At 32.9% G+C, this 22,615-nt stretch overlaps 1 protein-coding gene across 1 annotated transcript in view; it reads left to right on the top strand.

The window, feature by feature from the left end:
- Positions 1-19,592, top strand: part of LOC124366775 (membrane-bound alkaline phosphatase-like) — a 34,912-nt gene extending 15,320 nt beyond the window's left edge. Inside the window, exons 3-9 of the mRNA XM_046823376.1 lie at positions 7,613-7,833; positions 8,765-9,024; positions 16,614-16,731; positions 17,128-17,329; positions 17,484-17,701; positions 17,827-18,058; positions 19,447-19,592. Of these exons, the coding sequence (XP_046679332.1) occupies positions 7,613-7,833; positions 8,765-9,024; positions 16,614-16,731; positions 17,128-17,329; positions 17,484-17,701; positions 17,827-18,058; positions 19,447-19,592 (1,397 nt within the window). The remainder of the gene's footprint in view (positions 1-7,612; positions 7,834-8,764; positions 9,025-16,613; positions 16,732-17,127; positions 17,330-17,483; positions 17,702-17,826; positions 18,059-19,446) is intronic.
- The last annotated feature ends 3,023 nt before the right edge of the window (positions 19,593-22,615 follow it).

Below are 22,615 nucleotides of genomic sequence, written 5' to 3'. Positions count from 1 at the left end.
ATATGTTTTACAGTTGCTGCATTTGTTTAAAAGACTAAAAGTCAAACTTTTGAACTTATAATTTAAAATAAATAATTAAACACCAAGAAAATCTGTTACACTGTAATATCAAGCACCACCATACTTTCCGTTATTATGTAAATAGAAAGTCATAACCTATTATTGATTTTTTTGACGTCGTGCTAAATTACAACAGCTTTACGCCTCTTATTTGAAGGCCTAACTTTGTTGAATCTTTTTATATCTGGAAAGTGCTCAGTATAAAAACAGGTGTTTCCCTGATATTCTTCTATATTATCTAGGCTAGTTAGCAATAAAAGTCTCGCAGATACTATACCCTCAATAATGTTTCCTGATATAACTTTAAATTTTATGGCAAATGCCACGGGAAAGTCTTAGTAAGTTTTAATGTTACAATACGAAAAATAACTCGAATTCTTATAATTCCATCATAAATCGATTATTGCATATGCCGTTATAGCTATTTATAATATTTTTGAAACAATTACCTTAGAAATATATCAAACATCATTTCGTTTTCTGATAAAATCATGATATAAGTGTTTAGAAACTACATGAACTTTTCTTACGGTGAAACCTACAAGAACTAAACAACTCAAACGAAGTTCTGATATTACCACTAGTGTACCTTTCAGCCGTACCTTTCAGTGTACGTATTCACCATTATTAACGGCTAAAGTACATAATTTATAATTTAATCAGATTTCAAGTCGTTTTGCTCTGTACAGCATTTTAATTTATTTATTATTATAATTTAGCAGAAAAATACAATAGTTTTTGTTTTAACATTATGGTTTTACTGTAAAAATATAAGTATTATGATCAAACCATTATTAAACAATACATATGTACATTTTGTAATTAAATGTATTCCAAATATAATTTTAAAAACTTTAAGGGAGATATAGTTGAGTTTACTGCGGAATAAATATAAAATAACCTACAATCTTCCTTAAAACAATAGGACCTACAGCCATTTAAACTATAGCTGCAGATGATAAATCAACAGTACAATTTTTATCTAAGAGTTTCTATACAAGATTTTGATTCTATAAAACAAGAAATCTGTTTTGTTTCATACTGCAGAAGCAAAACCAAAGATTCGCAGCTGGTGGAAAAGTGGAAAACATTATTTACGATTCAGTCGCCAGATAAGACATACATCCCGACACACAGATTCATATTCCATTTTCCGGGCAACACAGCCAATTCACGCTAACCTTGTAGAATTATTATGATAAAAACCTTACTACAAAATAACGTTATACAATTTCATTGTTCGGTTTTTGTTTTTAATTCATGTAAATAATCTAATTTTAAGTATGGTTGTTGTAAAGGCTTCTGGTGGGTTGTGAAGGCTGTTTAACTTGCGTAAAGTACTTTTATCGTTTCTGAGTCGCAAAAATTCGTAATTGAAAAAGGGGTAAAATATTCTAGGTGTCACGAAAAGGGAGTCTGGATGGATAAGCGAAAGTCATCGATTAAGAGCAGAATCAACCCAAGTTGAGCCAATTAAAACGAATGGAATCATAATATAGCGATTAAATAATGTTAGTCTATATAATCGTTTGCAAAACCACACGTACTGTTAAGGGATTCTTTTTCAAATATTTAATTAGAATATATCTTTAAATCTTCCGTTTACTGAAAAAAAAAAACATTATTACGATGGTTTAGAATGTAGATTTATCTTTCTTGTTATAATATTGCTTAACAATATTATAAATTATGAGAGCACCGTACAAGATAAAAAATGCTCCAGTCATGTTCTGATAATATCGCAGTACCTCTTACATATCTTTTGCAGGGTGTAATACACAACAATTATTACATTAAATAAAAAAACAAATCTAACACTTTCTTGGGAAAACTAGTCATAACAAGCAAAAATACAATATAATCCTTAAATTTTAACCCCATATTTATCTACGTATACATCGTACATTGAACCACAGTCAAAGTGAGAGATTGTTATTTGATAGCAATATGTTATATGGTTTTAATGGAAAAGACATTTTTTATATACTTCCACATAAAATTTATTAAAAAAGCGCTTTCGCCGGTCTGATGAATGTCAAACTGATGATGCCTTAACCGGCAAAAGCGCTTTTTTAATAAACTTTATGTGGAAGTATATAAAAAATGTCTTTTCCATTAAAACCTACTTACTTCCACCATGGATAAAAAGCAGAAAATGTTATGTGGTTACAAGCTACTTATTCTTTAATATAGTAACGTTACGCTTCCTTCCTCCGCATTAATAGAAATTTATAATTTTATTTTCTTATAGTAACAAACGTGTCATGCGTTACAGAAGGAAACCAAATATGTTTGGTTCTATTAATTCCAGAATTAAGCTAATTACAACCACTACACTAAGGTCTTTCACACTTTATTAGTTCATAGTAAAAAACTGCCCCAAACTCTTACTACTATTTACAGGTGACTTAAAAAACCTTTACAGTAACGGTATTACGGTTATCCCATAAATAACCGGAGCCCCAGCATGCTCTAAATTGCCTACTAAATAATTGGTCCAGTTCACGTAGATCCCATTATCCCTTCTTTAATGGCTCAATTATTTGCTCTCAATCTTCATGGATTGTGTAAAGTATTGTGAACAAATAGCCACTGTTGTAAGTAATATATTATAAACCGCATGATTAACATACAATAGAAACTAAATTAGTAAAGTATTAATTACGAAGGCGGATTAACAGTTAAAATGTGGTTAGTTTCTTTGCATACATCTTTATTTGTCTAGAATACAAAATATTCATATTGTATATGCTGATGAATATGGTTTCCGATTATAGTTACCAATCCTAAGCTCTTCGTGTAACTTGTCAAGAGTAGACAGGCCAAAAAAATAAATTTAATTATTAAATATATGTTAAAATTAACATATACATGTAATCCTACAATGAACAATGGTAATTCAGATTATAAGACAATACATTTTTGTTATAATTAGCATGGTAGTAAAACGTAATCTAATGTAAAATTGTTTAACAAATTTTAATTAAGAAAGGTATTATTCATTTTATATATAAATCGTTACCCCTTTATACCCTTTTTTTAGTACAACTCAAGAAATATCTAAGGTTCTATTATTTGGTTGTGAAAAGGTTCATTAGTATTATTCTTAAATCCTAGTAATCAGAACACATTTAATCTGTATGTAATCTTCCTTGAAAGAAATTGAAATTGCGGAAATCAAATTAAAACTCTATAGTCTAGAAAATTTTTAGATAAATTCTTCATTAATAACTTTAATTGTTATCTTTCATTGAATTCCGGGGACGGTAATTACCCCTAGGTTGGAACCTAGTTGTTATTTTGTTAACGTTATCGGTAGTGTTAACCATCGCTTGCTGTATGTTTAAATGACAAGTATGTTAGTATTATTTCATTGCAGTTAAAAATATTTTTTGTAGTTCTTTGTTGAAAGAATGTGTACACCAAGATCTAATATATATATATATATATATATATATATATATATATATATATATATATATATATATATATATATATATATATATATATATATATATATATAATAAATTAATATGCAGATTAGTAACATGAATAAGTATACACACAGTTGGTAGTTTATATTCTATAGGGAATAAACAGTTACTCGATAGGAAACCACTGCAATGAAAGATAATAAGATAGAGCAGTACCTTTCCATAAGATTTTATGGATGTTTTATTGAAAAACGAAAAACCAACCACGAGTTGCGACCGGATATATCGAGGCAGATGTAATAGTTAATAACTTTTATAGCGTTTAAACGTTTTCTAAATTATAACTGTATTTCTTAATCAATCTTAGATAAAAGAATTTATGAAAATTTGTGCTCACCTAGCAGATAAAAGAATAAGCATATCAGAAGAGATCAGTAATCAAGAAGGCTTAACTGTACGATCAATTTAAACCCCTTAGGACAAATAGAAATATCCAAAAGAAATTTTCTCAAAAAGAAAATTTGCCATCCTCTTGGACAGTGTGGACTGAAATTCTTAATTTTAATTAAATATATAATAAAGAAATAAATAAATATATATGTGTGTGTATATATACAGGGTGTATATTATGTCTGGAAACACCCAAATATATCCTTTAATAATTTAAATATAAATTTGAAACCTCTTACAATCGTGATAGAGATTGGGCATCTACTTTTTGGAACAATGTTTTGTTATGTCACACCAACGGGGGACGTCCTGCCGAGGGTATCGTGAATATTCTTAATGGAAGCCTATACCTTGTGATACATAATTTTAAAGGTAATAGCTTACTGAATTGAATGCCACAAACCGCATCTCAAAGGAATTATTCTATCAGAAAATAGAGCATTTTTAGTATTGAAAATTTACTGATGTTCAACAATGTAATTTTAACATGGTTCTTGCCACAAAATGTGTTACATTAATTTTTTAGCATTTTTTAAATGTTCAATTAAAATAAAATAAACAATTTATTTTTAAGCTGGTTTCATTAGTACAAATTTACCAGTTTTTATTACAATGAATAAAACTTATGAGTCACTTTCTCTGATTACTTATGAATCTGTACTTGGTGTTTTCCAGTCAGCAGGAAGGTTTAAAGAGACAAAGGTCACTAGCCTATGAGAAACATTATTGTGTTATTAATCATCTAGTCTACAGGTTTCAGTTTGTTGAGCATGGAGCTTTCACTAGACAGGTCTAAGCTTGGGAATTACAAATGGACAAAGGTCATATCATTCCTGTCGAGTTAATCAGTGTCTCTGAAGCATTGCTGTCAACAAGTTATCTAATTACAGTAGTTCAGTTTTTATTTGGCATTTTAATGGAATTGTCTGAAAGAGAACGAATTACTCTGTTGATGATGCGAGGATATGGCGATCGTCAAAGATCTTATCGGGAAGTTAGTAATTTGTTTAATGACACTTTCCCAGAAAGGAATCCCATAAGTGTTTCAACAATATCAAAAACTATTGAGCGTTTTGAAATGACAGGGAGTGTACGTAATCGGCCAAAGTCGGGTATGGATACAATCTGCAACAGATGAAGAACATGCACTAGATGTTTTGCAAACATTTATTGAAGACCCACATACATCGCTCAGAAAAGCTGCACAGCAACATGATATGCACCCTATGTCTGTGAGTAAGATTTTTAAAATTAATAAATACAAACCATTTAAAGTTCATTTAGTCCAACAGTTAAGTGAGGATGATTACGACAGAAGAGTTGAGTTTTGTGAACTTGTGATGCGCAAATGTGATGACAATAGAGATTTTCTGACCAACATACTATTGATGATGAGGCAACTTTTTTCCTAAATGGCAATGTTAACAGGCACAATTGCCGTTACTGGGCTAGTGAAAACCCACATTGGATTACTGAGTCCCATTCACAGCAACCACAAAAACTGAACGTATGGTGTGGAATTTTAGGTAACAAAATTGTTGGACCCTTTTTCATCAATGGAAATTTAAATGCCGAACTTTACTACAATATGCTCCAAAATGAAATAATCCCAGCTATTCAAATTGCATCAGGAGAATACTTTGATAATATATGGTTTCAGCAGGATGGTGCTCCACCCCATTATGGGAGACAGGTAAGAGAGTATTTGGATTTAAGGTTTCCTCATAAATGGATTGGCCGAAGAGGAGAAATCGAATGGCCTCCAAGATCTCCGGATTTGTCACCAATCGATTATTTCCTATGGGGTCATTTAAAATCCAATGTTTATAGAAGAAAGCCTCATAATTTGGAAGACCTAAGAAACAGGATTATAGAGGAGATTGCTTTGATAACTGAAGAAATGTTAGGCAACTCTGTCGAATCATTTTACACAAGATTGGCTCATTGTCAAACCGTAGAAGGAACACAGTTCGAACAATTGCTTTGACACCAAATGCAGGTAAAACGTTTGTTGTAAGACTTCAAACAGCATACATTATTTTTTATTTGTAATAAGAAATCAATAACATAAGTATTTCCATAATTGTACTGTAATAAATTTGTGCTAATAGAACCAGCTTAAAATGAAATTTTTGTTTTATTTAATTGAACATTTAAAAAAATGCTAAAAAATTAGTGTAACACATTTTGTGGCAAGAACCATGTTAAAATTACATTGTTGAACATCAGTAAATTTTCAATACTAAAAATGCTCTATTTTCTGATAGAATAATTCCCTTGAGATGCGGTTTGTGGAATTCAATTCAGTAAGCTCTTACCTTTAAAATTATGTATCACAAGGTATAGGCTTCCATTAAGAATATTCACGATACCCTCGGCAGGACGTCCCCCGTTGGTGTGACATAACAAAACATTGTTCCAAAAAGTAGATGCCCAATCTCTATCACGATTGTAAGAGGTTTCAAATTTATATTTAAATTATTAAAGGATATATTTGGGTGTTTCCAGACATAATATACACCCGTATATGATTGTAGATATTTGTGTACAATAACGTTTCATGATTATGGACTTTTTACGTGTTTCAAATTGTTACGATAGCATGCCAATAGCGAGGTTTATTATACCACCAGTGTTGTGAACCAAACATCAAAACTAATAATGTATATTTACGAGTAGTTTGACATTTTAAAATGTAAAATCGAACTTACATTTACTTTTTTTGACTGAGGCTGAAGTGATGTGTTACGACACACTACAGTCTAGTAGGTAAGTGCTAATTTACACGGGAAAATATCACTACCCGGCTTATTATGTAATGTGTCTTAAATAACGAAGTGAATCGTTAATCAAGGTATTTTTCGTATGACTGAAATGATAAAAAACTCACTAAGGTTTTAAGTTTTTACGCATTAAAGTTTAGCTTGACATATGACATAAGGGGAATAATAATGATAAATGACACTGATTCTCTTTAACCCTTTAAACAACACTGATTTATCTTTATTATCTTATATGTTTATCGGTTAGTTTGGCCCGTATAATCCGAATTTCACCTAGTAGACCCGGCCACAAGCTGGAGGAAATTATTGTTTCCAGGTGTACAGCGCGGGATATATTTAGTCAAGTTGGTGGCAGAGCGAGTGACTACAATGAGTTAGCTGTGTCCAACGAAAACATAATGGTCCCCGAAAACTTACATCCTTAATTGTTACTTTCGCCTCTTTACTTTGAAATCTCCTCTAAAAAGTAAGTCTTCAATTACTTTCATTAACAAACCATCAGGTGATTATGCTTTATAAATAAGCTCTTGCTCTTGTTGGTAGGTAATTTCATTTCTTTCTCAAGAATTATTATTTCGTTAATTATATTTTAAATGTTTACAACTATAACAGTGCAAGGCGTAAAAAGTTTATTTAATATGAAACTGTAGTTCTTATAAGATTATAAAGGAGAATTACATTTTTATAACACGTATATTCATAGACAATAAACGTAATGAACGTTAATAAGTGATGGAAAAATATCTTTTAAGTAATGTAGAACTTAATTATTTACAATGAAAGATCTATGAACGCGGATTTAAATACTAATAATGATACCTACATTTAGCCTATATAAATATATAGCATATTCGTAATGAACGTGATATACTTGGTTTCTTTCAGCCACGAAATATTGGCGCGAATTGAGTGTGGGTGTGTTACAAGAAAAGTTGACAATAACAAAAAAGAAAGGAGTGGCCAAAAACCTTATACTGTTCTTGGGAGACGGAATGTCTCTTGCTACCCTCGCCACGGCAAGGATATATCTTGGGCAGCTCAAGAAAGAAGCGGGAGAAAACACGTTCTTAAGTTTCGAGAAGTTTCCTTACACTGGATTGGCCAAGGTAATTATTTAGTTTCGTTTTTATTTTTTATAGTTAATTGACAAAATATGTAGCATAGACAGCTTAAATTGTATTTGCGCCCTTTAGAGTTAGAGTATATGTGTACAAGAGATTAAATATGTAAGTATAATCTTAGACTCAAGACTTACATAGAAAAGCCACGTTAACTATGAACACCAAAACAATTAGGGTTATAAGGATACTTAAGGTCATTTTTTAAGTACTTGTGCATTAATAACCTGATACAATAAGTATATTAGGGGTAATAAATTCTAAACTAGGATAATTGTATGATCTGAGCTATAGTATGGACAGGCACATATTCTTCACCATAAAACCTGTTATACTGCTCAGAAAGGCTTTTTTATTTCGCATCATATTAGGGAAAACAAAACTTGACCAGTTCTCACTTTCATTTAAACTATTATGTATTCTACTAATAAATAGCTTATTTGTATAAAAGGTTTAAGAATGTGTATGTGGGTACAAATGGTAATAGACAAAGTACACTCTAACGAAAAATTGGAGATATAGATTGGAAGTAAGCGTAACTAAATAAACCTAAATATATTCATGAAGCTTTACATTAATTAGCCCATAATTCTTTTAATATTTTGTCCTTGAACAAGATGTTTTAAGAGCCCTGAACAAATCCTACTGGAAACCGAGGTTGTTTATGCTGGGATTTAGAATATTTGGTTTAAATACACTGTATTAAATAATAGATAAAATAAATAATAACATTATTTAAGTAATTATTAACTATAGTCATCATTCTACTCCAAAGCCATATCCAATTTCTCTTCTAATTAACAAGAAAATTTTAATAGTTAAACATTATTGTATGGCTGATCACAAATCACTTTAGAACTGGGCGTAAGCTGTTGAATTCTAGAACAAAATGTATCAATATTGTTCTTGGTTGTGTCAGACGTACTGCGCAGACTCACAAGTTGCGGACTCTGCTTGTTCAGCGACCGCCTATTTGACGGGCGTGAAAGGCAATATCTACACGGTAGGAGTTACGTCATCTCTTGGCTACATGGACTGGCGAAACATGAAGAACGAATCGTACCACACCACTTCCATCTTAAAGTGGGCTCAAGACGCGGGCAAGGGCACCGGCATAGTATCCACTTGTAGGATAACAGACGCCTCTCCTGCTGGCACATACGCCCATTCCGCATACAGGTATAAACATTATTAAATAGCTAGTTTTAACTGTATGTTGTAGTAACATTATTAAGGTATTTATGGCTATTATCACACAGAATACAACATATTACGGCAAAAAGTGTTTTACATAACAAAATATCATGCAGAGTTCAACATCATGCAGCACACTATATTATAAATCATGCAACGTAATACAGTAACCAATATCATACACCACAACATCAAACATAAGACAGCATCGTATACCACACAAAACACCATACATATCACAACATCATTTAACACACACACACACGCACACACACACACACACACACACACACACACACACACACACACACACACACACACACATACATTAACCAAGTGGCACTGGTGTGGTTCGGCTGGGCTATCTTTGTCTCCATTTTTTAGTGCTTTTTGTTATATAAAAAGTGATATTTGTCTGTGTATTCGCTCTAATTGTAAATTAAACTTGATCTGCAATGGAAAATAGCGATGGAAACAATAATTGTGGCAAATGTAAAGAAGAGCTCAAGTGATGGGGACTTCGCCATTTTTAGGTTACATCGGGTAGGCTATAATTTGGCGAATGTAGCATTCAGGGCCAGTCTTGGAAGGGCTTGGGCAAGGCTGATCAATCTAAGTGGTCCTGCGCAACTTGCAGAAGAAAGGATAAGCCTGCGAGTACCTCCGAGGAAGGTTATAGTGATTCCGTCCCGGTTAACATAGCTGCTGAGATTTATAGTTACCTGAAAATGAAAAAAAAACTGACGATGATGTGCAAAAGACTCTAGAGTTTATGTCAGACAAAATTAAATAAAAACACTAAGGTAGGAAAATAGGGTCACGAAGAGAGAAATCAGTGAGGTTAAGAAGAGGTTAGTGAGGAGTGAAGATAATGTGAAATCTCTTACTGAGCGCCTAAATGACCTAGACCAGTTTGGGAGAAGAGTTAACCTTGAGATACAGGGTGTTCCGTTCCATGGAGAAAAGTTGGAAGATGAGAAGACCGAAGAATTGGTTAGAGACCTGGCAGATTAAATAAATGTTCCCTATGTTCTCGAAAACAAATCCATAAACTGCACAGACTAAAAAGAAGGAGTGACGACAAGCCGCCCGCTATAATGATCCAGTTTATGACCAGTACTGCTAGGGACACATGATTACTAGCTGGCAAGAAGGCACGGTTGTCCGATAAATCGTCAGGTCAGAAGATTTATTTCAACGAAAACCTGACCTATTTTTTCAAGGAACTTCTGAAGGAGGCTAAATCCAGATCAAGGATCCACAATCACAGGTTTTTTGGTTCAAAAATGGAAGAAAAATGAGGAAGATAGAAACATTATTGTAATAAAAAAAAAAACATTACATGACATAAACAAAATTGGTTAACTAATCTAAAACCAATATATCTCATTGAATTTGTATCTCATCCTAGTATAGATATTGGTTGTTTTAAGATGTATCACTCTTTTTTTGAATTATAAATAAATAAAAAAACATATAATATGAGATAGACTTGCATTCTGACAGTTATTTATGTTTTGATAGTTGGTTCATGCATTGCTCGAATGTAAGTAGGTCGTTAGGCATTAGTGTAATATATTTAAATTAGGTTATTTAGAAAAAACTGGGATACTTTTATATTATAGATATTGTGCAAAATTGAGAAAATTTATATAATTGTACTTTTAGAGATAAATTGTTCTGAACATGATTTGGCCGGTTACAATATTGATCGTTTTTTTAAAGGTTTGTAATTGTAGAATAGGTAAGGATGGTGGAGGCCTGGTGTTATACTACAACATTTAAAAAGTTATATTTACAGTTTTCAGTTTAAATGCAAAATCATTGGAATGTATATGTGGCATGGTTGAGCCAATTGAACCTGTAGGTCGTGCACAAATTTTATTATTATCTTTATATAGACCCCCGTCTCAGAGCACTGGCTGTGATCCGCGATCATTCTTGAAGGAGGTTGAGGATATAATAAACAGTAAATTTTTGCATGGAAATATGATTTTGATCGGCGATACTAATATTGATATTAAGAACTCATTTTTAATGAGCCAAGAATATAAAACATTACTGTCTTCAGAAGGTTTAACAGCGATGGTTTCGGATTACACTAGAGGGAGGGTCGAGACGGGAGATTAACTTAAACTTGCATTGATTACATATAAGTTAGAGATTAAAATTCAGATGAAATACAGGGTGGTATCATAGAAACAAAAATCTCTGACCATTATCCTATAGCTGTTAGGATGGGATATGGTTTACTTCCGACCGAACGCTCAGTTCGAAATCAAATCCAAAGAGAAATAATTGACGAAAATAAACTTAAGCAAGTTTGGATTGGAAGAACATGCCAGTGACTAATACCTACCTTGCTTTTAATTATTTGGTAAACCAATTTTCAACTGCAATAAATGACAGGAAAAAGACTTTCATAATGAATAAGAAGAAGGCTAGAAATGAGAAAGAATTGATGACTAATAACCTAAGGGCTATTAAATAGATGAGTGTCAAAAATAGATCTATAAATTAGCAAATAATGATGTCTATGACAGGTTCGGCAAGTCAGATCTCCAATAACTTTGCTGAGCAATTTAAATATAGGGCGTAAGAACTGATACATACTTGCAACAATAAAGATGAAATAGCAGTAAATGGAAATAGTAGACATGGATTTTACATATCAAATGCTAATGAAGATTCTATAAAGAAAATCATATATAACTGTGACATAAATAAAAGATGTGGAATTGACTCTGTCAGATTTAAAGACATTGAAAAAGCATTTTAAAGAATGATCCCTGCATTAGTAAAAGATATAAACTTGTCGCTTAGGACTGGGGTTTTTTCCCCACTGATTAAAACGTCTGTTGTGAGACATATCTACAAGAAAGGTCCTAGAGGACACTGTGAAAATTATAGACCGATCACTTTACTCCCATGCCTGGAAAAGATATTTGAAATTTATGTTGCTCAGTCATTGAAACCTGTAACACAATCGGATGTTTTGAAAGCCATTCGCCGTATTGGCAGTAATGCTGAAGGTTCTGACGGCATTAAAATCCAATTAATAAAAAAACATTCTTTTTGCAACTCTCCCAATAATCACATACATTTTCAACATGTCACTGAGACAAGGTATTTTCCCTTCACTTTGGAAGTCTGCTATTGTCCGCCCTTTGAACAAGACCTCAGTTCCAACATCTTGCCAAGACTTCAGACCCATTAGTATTCTGCCTGCTCTATCCAAAAGCCTCGAAAAAATTGTGCACTGCCAGATTACTGATTACTTAACACGAAATAACATTCTAAATGATTTACAATCAGGATTTCGACCAGGACATAGTACTGAAACTGCTTTTCTGAGAGTCACTGACGATATACGATTCACAATGGACCAAAAACTAAGCACAATACTGACACTCTTTGATTTCTCAAAGGCTTTTGATTGTGTAAAACTACAGACTACTATTGGCAAAATTGAGAATCATTGGTTTTTCAGAAAATGTCCTGAAATGGCTGAGGTCTTATCTGTCTGGCAGAAGGCAGTGTGTATAGGTAGGTGACATAAAATCCGACTGGCTGAGTGTTGAGTGTGGTGTTCCTCAGGGTTCCATTCTTGGTCCTCTCTTGTTTGTGTTGTACGTTAATGACTTGAGCACGGTACTGGTACACTGCAAGTCCCACATGTATGCTGATGACCTCCAGATATATGTCCACGTTAACACACACCAAATCGATGATGGCATTACCATGATCAACTCTGATATAAAAAATGTACTCGACTGGACTAGTAAACATGGACTTAAACTAAACCACGAAAAAACTAAACTAATTGTGATTTCTCATTACCGCTCTCGATCTTTGATCGATTTTACATCTATACGTAAGGTTACTGTGAATGGAACTGTACTACCTTATTACGATAAAGTTAAGAACTTAGGACTGACAATAAATTGTACTCTTAGCTGGACTGATGCAGTGACAGAGACTTGTAAGAAAGTTTTTGCATCAATACATTCCCTGAAAAAACTGCAGAGGTTTTTGCCGCTTCACATAAAACTGTTGTTGGTTAAAGTACTCATACTGCCTCATTTTTCTTACTGTAATAGTGTGATGAACGACATGACTGTGGCTTTGGGTGAAAAACTCCAGAGAACCCAAAATTATTGTATGAGATATGCATTTGATCTCAGGAGGGATGAGCATATAACGCCCTATTATATTAATTCAAAGATCTTGAAGTTAAATGACCTCAGATCAATAAAAATCTTAACATTGGTCCATTCAATTTTTAATTCTGGCTTTCCAAATTATTTCTTAAACGATTTCCAATTTGTCTCTCAAGTTTGGTGTGGATAGAACTCGCTCTGGTTCGTCTGTGCTCCGCATGCCGTTGCACAGAACTACTGTATACGACAAGTCTTTTGTAGTAACGGCATGTCGTCTGTGGAATTCCCTTCCTCGTACCATAACATCCTTAGAGAGTCGTCCTCGGTTCGTGGCGTCACTGAGGGAGCACTATCTGAGGCGGATGGTTGGGGCGGGGTCGGCATAGGTCTCTTTCGCTGCGGTTGCACTAGCATGAGTAGTGTGTGTGTGAGGGTAGTGTGTTTGTAATATTCATTACATACAAGTATATGTTATTATTTTTGTTTGAGTATGTGTTTAAAAATAAGTTTATATACCTTTTTAATCATTGTATATTTTTTAGTTTATATTCTTCAATAAAGTTGTACTTTTTGTTATTCATATTTAAAACGTTTACAGCAAAATATTTAATTTTATTATTATTTAAAAAAATAAGAATATTTGTTATACCTACTATATGAGGTTAAATGTAACAAAGGGCCATGAGATCCTAATTCCGCCTCAAATAAAGAAATATTTCATTTCATAGAATAAGTTCTTAGTAGAATGCTCTGTATTAAGTGGTAGTCAATTTTCATTCCAGAAAGGGAAAATTATTGAAAAACATATTAAAGTCTGTTGGTTAATACTTTAATAAACAAATAGATAAAGGGTGTTACATTCTAGCCCTCTTCATTGAAGTAAGGCATTCGATATTATTGACCACGGGAAAATGAGTAAGGTACTTGAAGGGGTGCGTATTACTGGACCTCCACTGGCCTGGTTTAGGTCTTACCTCAATAACAGGTTATTTAGAGTAAAAATAAAGAAAACAGTTATTGAAAATCAAAATTTACAATCAAGTTGTTCCACAGGGAAGTAATTTGGGGCCGGTACTTTTTAGTCTTTATATCTTATCTTTATCTTTGTAACTATAGGTAGTTTATATTTTAGTTAATATAGGCCTCATACAATATTGTATTTGATTAGATAGGCTTAGTTTTAGTTAAAGGTATGAATAGGAAGTTTGAGGGATAAACATGGTATTGCATTAAAAAGGTACCTGGGTGTACGGGTGTCAGGATGTGCATTGATATGACGGCTGCTCAATAAGGTATCACAAAACTGTTACATTTTTGAATTTTAGTAATCTGTTTGCCAGTTTCACCTGGTTTACTTGATTATGTGGAAAACTTTTATATATCCTCAGTGGATTATTAGGCTACAAAACTTTACCACACAACTTGGCACAAATTGGCAGGTTTTATTTCTTAAATAATAATAATACAAATGATATGATAAACATAACATAACTCAATATGCCAACGTCCTTTTGAAGCTCCTCCGGTAATTAAACCTTGTTGGATGATCGGACTTTAACATGGTAGCCCATGTACTTAAATAACGTCTCTGGAATGTGGACTTGCCGGGTATAAAAATCACCCGGCAGTATTACTGCTGGGCTTGACCCTCAGAATAGAGAATGATACGGGTTCATAGTTGCAATAACTAATTAATGAGATGTGTTAGGAATATATACAGTTAGTAACTTACATTGACTTCAAAGGTGTTTTCAAACATTGAGATAATAAAAAATTGAGGTAAAATTAATCTGTTAAAAATTCACAATTTGTAGGAGCAATTCTACTATAAATCTGAGAGTATGAGATTAGAAACGGATCACGTTGATAAAGACCGGTTAGTTGTTAAAACATATGAACACCAACACAAGGATACACAAACACTTAAAGAAAGTACAATCAGGTTTCAGGGTAGGATTAAATAAATACCTTACTAGCTGCTTTATTTACGATTGAAAACAATCACTTTTTTATTTTGAATTGTTTAAGTTACTCGTGCTAATGCACTGCAAGTTTAACTTTTAGGTTATATTCATATTCCCATAGCCTTCACGAACCAAGGTTGGGTCGGTACGGAACAGTCTGTAAGTGTAACCACCGTACGCTGTAGTCCTGTGATCAACAGCTGGTATAATACAGTTTTTTGTTGCCGGAGAGACCGGTGGGAGGAGTAAGTTAGGAGATTCATCCCCCTCCATGAATACTGCATACATACCGTTAGTAGAAGTTTTAGGCAAGTCTAGTTAACTGTGGAGGGTAAGTAGTGTGGTAAATGAGGTTTTTTAGTTTCAAAGAATTTTGCAATACTAACCACCCCCTCCCCCCCCACCGAAGCACCCAAAGTGCAGTGTAGTGTGTGTGTGTGTGTGTGTAGTCTAGTGTTTTGAGGAAGCACTATCCCCCGTCTGCATCTACAACCAGCAGTCAGATTTGACTTAAAGGCTGACATGAAATAACCTCCCTTTCTTAAAAGAAGACATGATTGTGATAGGAGCCACTATTCATCCTGATGTAGATTTTGTATGGAATATCAAAAATCCCTCTGTGCATAGTACTTGTTGTGAAGAGAACTTGCCTCAGCTTCTTGTCCTAATTGAATAAAAAACTAACTAGTTTACAATATATATATATATATATATATATATATATATATATATATATATATATATATATATATAGATTTTCTTGTGTTCTTTTAGTTTGGAGGCAGACATTTATGTACCATTTCCATTTATTATTACTTAATTTTTCATTATTTTTGTTAACTTATTGAAAATTATATGCGTTTAATAAATATAAACTTAGCAATTTCGGAATTCTTATTATGGTTTGTGTTTATTATTCTGTCACTGGATAGTAAAGCTTGAGGTGTGCAATCTAACTAGGACTTAACCTTAGTGTAGCATTCAAATTAATAAACAAATTATGTGGATGTTTAAGAAGACTAATAGATGTAGAAAAGAAATTTATAATGGGCTTTATAGAAAAATGACGAACCGGTTGTGTAATTTTACAAATTTTAAAGGAGAAAAGTTCTTATACAAATTATATTTCCAGAGATATTTTTATTATCATATCCAAATACTATATATTATGGAAATAAAATCTACTTTAAGTGTAATACATGTCTTTAACGTCTTTAGGTTGTTAAGATATTTTTCAAGACATTTTTTGACGATAAGTTCAATATTAAGATAGGCCTATATAAAATTAAAGACTATCTCGGTAAATCTAGTATTGCATAAAATCAGAAAAGGCTCATTTTACTGTTTATTTATGTTGATATTAGGATATCCATCTTCAAATCTTAAGTTAAGTGTAAAGTGGACTTACAGCCACCACGATATTTTCTAAACAGAGCATTTTGTTTTCCAGGAAGTGGCAGACAGACTTGGATATTAAAAATGAAAAAGATCCAAGAGGGTTTAATGCTACGGGAGTGATGGATATAGCTTCGCAGTTGATAGAAAATAGTCCTGGCACAGAATTTAAGGTAATTTTAACCAAAAATTTAATAAGTTTTTAAATTTATCACCAGGTTTACGTGTAAAACAAAATATACCAAATAAAAACAGTAAATGTAAATTGTTGATTCGATAATTTGACGTAAAAAATGTAGGTGATAAAATAATTTAAGAACCATGCATTTCGGAGGTGGAAATGTTATACTGACCCTTAAGATCTTATATAAATGCAGCCCTACTGGACTAATAAAAATACCCATATTTTTACTATTAAGACTGGATAAACTCTCATATATTTTATCCAAGCAAACTCTCGTGAAAGGGAATAAATCACACAATTTGGTCGAGACACTACCTTTCTCGTTTACTATTTATATTCTTTATGGAGTCTACGCATTGCATTTAGATATTTACCACCTGTTTAGGTAATCTTGGGAGGTGGTCGGGAAGCATTTCTTCCCATCACAGAACAAAATGACCCCACTATGACAGGTTTCAGAGGTGACGGCAAAAACTTGATCGAGAAGTGGAAAAAATCTAAAGAAAACATGAAAAAGTCAGCGTCTTACATCACCAACAGAGATCAACTGCTGGGGCTGGATGTAAACAACACCGACTATGTTCTTGGTACGATGTATATTAAGCGCTCGCTAGAATATTTATTACGCTCTGAAAAGTTAATGGGATTTTGAGAACAAAGAGGTTTGTTAATCAGTACTTATAATTTTTAACCACATTTATCTATTCATAGTATTCATAAACAGAATAATTTTTTTAACAGGACTATTCCAATCTGATCATTTGGATTACCATAAGCTTGCAAATGAAAAGGAGCAACCGACACTTGCTGAAATGACGGAGTTGGCAATTAAGATGATGCAAAAGGAAGCCAAGGGTTTTGTGCTGTTTATAGAGGGCGGTAGGATAGACATCGCTCACCACGAGAACAAGGCTCACTTAGCACTAGATGAGACTGTGGAGCTGCATAAAGCTGTCGAGGTATTTATATTTTAGTGGTGATTTCAATAGAAAGTAAAATAACTTGTTCTAAATCTTGAATAAGACCTTCATTTTGTTATCCTTCGTCCAAAGAACCTTAACTTGCCATGTTTACTATGTTGCAGACGGCTGTCAAAATGACGAATGAAGACGACACGCTCATTGTGGTGACGGCAGACCACGCACATACACTGAACATAAACGGTTACCCGAGAAGAGGTGGAGATATTTTTACCTACGTTCAAGGCACCGAAGACAAACTTTCATACTCTACTTTGTCATATTCGAACGGACCTAATACCCCACGTTTCAAGGAAGATGGATATGGGCAGCACAATATTATCAATGATAAAAGAGGTATATGAAATAACCATAGGTACCATTCAGTACATATGGCTCAATGGACGGATTCAGATATACAATGATAAAGTAAACACGTAATTCCATCAAACTTAAGACATCAGCAGCCTCAATTTTAGTGCAAATATGAAATTTGTGTTCCGGTGAGAAGTAATTATTGTTGGTGTAGTTTGCCATATGTGATACAGGTACCTGTATCTTAGATGTTATATGGGAAAAGATTTCACATTATTCTTCCTACGATGAAGAGAATACGAAATTTTAATTTCGGGACGTCTCAAAATGCTTTAACTCATATTTTATGAGTTTTATTCAGTACCTACACCAAAATCATTGTATACTGTACATCTAAAAGTTATAAGAGAATTTTTTAATTCAAAATATTTATTAACTCGCATTTCAAAAAAGTTGTGACGAATAGATTAACCTTTTAATGCGTTACTCTTTTCAGTAATATTGTTTCAGGGAAATGAAAGTCTAGGGAAGAGCTTAATCGGGATTCCATATTATATAATATATATTATTTTAGGTATTTGAGATTCTTGACAAAACGTGTACTAAACTACGAGATTGTGTGTACTGTAATTTCTTCAAAATTTATGGTAAGGAGAAAATATTGTTATATGGGTTTTTTTATAAGAATTTTAATTTGTTCTCTTATTTAGAAACGTGTGCCCATAGTGCGCACGACGAGCTTTACGATCGAGTAAACGATGGCAGTTTTAAAAGATCGCTTCTATCTGATAGGGTACAAATCGTCGTGAACGTTTTAACGATAATTTAAATTGGTTTTTTATGTCACAATATTCGACTTGAAAATTTGAAGCTGAAGTAACAGCTGATTCTGTTTACCGCCTAGAAACTTGCATAATACACTACTAAAAACCGTCTGACAATAAAGTGCATAGTACTCAGGAAGATATCAGTCTTGTAAATTCAGTACTAATTAAAAGCGATCTTTTGGCGGTTACGGTTCTTTCTGTTCTGAAGTGATATAAAGGCGGTAAGGGTCATTTTTAAGAAATCTGTTTGTGCATTGGATCATCTATGTCCGTGGACAAACTGATTATAGCATTGGTTCTTCTATACAAATCCGCGTTTGTAAGAGATAAGTGATGCATTGTTTGTCGTTTTGCTTCTTCCACTTCCATAAATAGATCGGTAATTTTACACGAAGCTACCAAAATTAATTATTAGTTTCTATATATTTTAGTTATCATTATCATAGTGTATTTATTATATATTTTATTAACGTGTTTAGATTTATTTAAACAAAGTTATTATTATTGTATCCGGCCTGACAGAGGTAGTCATGAATCACAAAGAAATACAAGACAGACAAACGATACATTATTTATTTTGTTACACCTGACTTTTTGTTTCAGACGATCCGCACTACACCTTCCAAACAATCAATCTCCTAAAGACTGAGACCCAAGATGGACAGGACGTCGCTATGAGCTATGCGGCTGGATTTGGACCTGCCGTTGAGATCCTTGACGCAAAAAATCAGCACAAAAGAGGATCGTAATAATAACTGTTACAATATTATACTTTCATCCATATTTAAATTATATTTCTTTTTATGCTGTGACTAACCAAAAAATCAGTTTAAACTGTCACGTAGAAACTGTTTTACTTAAGAAACTTTACTGATATTAGCAATTAAACCGTTCGCATCTATGTATTATTGTAAATGTATGGTATTTTTTTAGAATACTATAATCTTATATTTTATGTGTATTCTTGATCTTTATCCTTTTTTAACTATCCAGTTTTCATTGTTTAAACGCTTATCAGGGTGAAGTCATTTTAGTCACTTTTCTACTGAAGCTTAAATTAACTCACTGCATTAGTTTGAAGGTGTTATATTTGAATTTCGGTTGGTTTTATCTACCTTACATAGTCTAAATACCATGTTACGCTGGAAGAAACCCAGTGGTCCTTTTAGGACTAAACGCAAAGAGAGGATCCTAGGATTCTACAGCAATTCTGTAATTTTTGACATTTTTAATATTCGTTTAAAATGTTTTTCATTTATTGTGCACTTTCTTAAGAAGGGTTTATTTCAGGCTTGTTTGTACCTTCCCATTGAACTGCATTGTTTATAAATGTGGAAAAAACCAGTTATTTAAATCTGGGCAACCTTATGGGTGTCCAGGAGCGCCACATCACGAACCCCAAATGTCGAAATTCTGGGGAGCAATGGTAGTTCGATAGGTCTAGTCTACTGTGACAGATTACTGTGGGAGTAGGTGTTCCTCCCCAAGGACAGTTGCTACCCTTGACATTAGGGAATAAGATGTGTCGCAATTCAGCTAATTTGCCTGGAACGTCTAGTTTTTAACTGGATTTCCCTCTTTCCAAGGATGCATTACTGAGGTAAATGCCCGATTTCCTTCGTCATGGATGTTGACAGGATATGGCCACTCCCTCTCATTAATCATCCAGAATATCCTGTCACCCCGCAAGGCAAAGGTCATTTAATGACCCCGTGCGATTTCTATAACTTTTTATTTAAGATAACAAACAAACAAAACACTAAAAAAGTGCAAGCATAGCCAATACTGTTTTCAGCATGACAAATGCAACAGACGAAACAATTGTTTAAGTAATTTTCATTTCAATATCACTATACGCTTTTGTCTTTACAATCGTGTTTTAACCGTTAACTGTAAATTACACAACTTCTATTCATAGACAGTATTTATTTTCATTATATGAAAATTTCCTCTATACATAGTAACAGAACATGCTTTCAATACCTAATTTGATATTTTAATCAAAAGAATATTATTGTTGATATTTCAGATTTATTATACTTCGCAATGATTAAAATATTTCAAGAATATTTTTTATTAATATAAGGGAGGCTATCAGGTTCTTCATTATGTGTACTCACTTTACCACTCTAAATGTTAGCTACATACAAATATCAATGATAAAATATTTGTGAGTATAAAGAAATAATATGCAGGCATCTCAAAAGCGTGTTCCTAGTAGATTCAAAATGATAGCTCTAGCATAAACTTTCTCTATTTAAAATATGCATACATATACATGACAATATTTATTCAATAAATAATTTGTATTTATCAATCAATTTGTATCCATTATTATTCGAAATATGTCCAATTTAGATTTTATATACTTATACATTAAAAAAATAAATATTGACTATTGGTGTAAAACACTGTTTTCCAAAAAAAGCTGAATTCTATATTCAATAGAAAAGCAAATATAAATCAATAGAAACACCTAAGAAACACCAAAATTGTGCAGTGTTTAATCCTGGAACAGAGACGATTACCTTCTAGGCGGATGGCTACCACGGAGTTATCAGAGCTGAGTATGCCATTACTTCCACTTACTTGTGACGTACTCCTTCCATGGTATATTAGATTTTTTAAATATACAGAGTGAGTCAGAAATATGGCAACATATTTTAAGACGTGATTTTAGAGCTAAAAATAATAAAAAAATATACATAAGAGTAGGTCCGGAAACTCTCCATCACTGAGTAATGGCTGGAGAAAGATGTTGCTTTGGTTTCCTAGTTCACCTTGTGAAATGAAGTGATTCTGAAAGGTTTTGTTCTTACTTTTTAACTCAAATAAGATGGATTTATACGCAAAATCACCTGAAAAATAAAATAAAACCACTCTAGAGGTTGTAGTGTGAACAGTTATTGAGAAAAAGTATGAAATTTGCCAAAAATCTAATAACAAAAATACCGTCTTAAATGTTTGATATCGAATAAAATTGTTAAATGACCATTAAACAAATTGTTTTTCCTAATACAGATTGTAAAGAATTTAATTCTGAAAACAACCATAATAAGCAAATTTAACTAAATGTGTAAAAAAATGTTATGTAATGGACTCCTCACGAATTACACTGCACAGCAGTCTTTTGCTGTTGTATAATAAGGAATGAGTATCTGATTGGTAACAGGTAATGGAAAAGAAACATAAAATTCAAAATTGTATTTTTAAATACAATAAACATCTGTAATAATAATAGAATAATAATAATAATAATTCTTTATTGCAGTACAACAATTAACAAAATTGCATTGCAAACATCATTTCAACATATTGAATTAAAAATCTATAAACTAAAACCTATCTTATCATAGGCACAGTTAATTCCACATACTCATGTGTGAACCTAACAATATATTGTATTTTGCATGTTTTGGATATCAGAAAAGGATAAATAAAGTAATAATAATAAAATGCTAATTTTCATCCCAGCGGCCCATCGTAAACTCATCAATGGAGTAAAATGCCTTTGACAACAAAAAGTGTCTTAATCAAGATTTGAATTGTTTGGTTTCATTAATTCGTTTGAGATCTCCAGTGAGCTTATTGATTAACTTGACACCCATTTGAGATGGTAAGTGTTCGAACATAGCCGTTCTATGCTGTTCAGTTCTGAAATTGTTCCTGCCTCTGGTCTCGTACTGATGGACGTCCCTGCCCTGAACCAGTTCACATTTGAATCGGCAGTACAGGGTAACGTCGAGAATATAGAGGCTGGGTAAGGTTAGAA

Source organism: Homalodisca vitripennis, chromosome 7 (assembly GCF_021130785.1).
Source record: "Homalodisca vitripennis isolate AUS2020 chromosome 7, UT_GWSS_2.1, whole genome shotgun sequence".
NCBI classification, from domain to species: domain Eukaryota; kingdom Metazoa; phylum Arthropoda; class Insecta; order Hemiptera; family Cicadellidae; genus Homalodisca; species Homalodisca vitripennis.
Note: the sequence above shows the minus strand (reverse complement) of the source record. Positions and strands in the feature narration are given on the sequence as shown.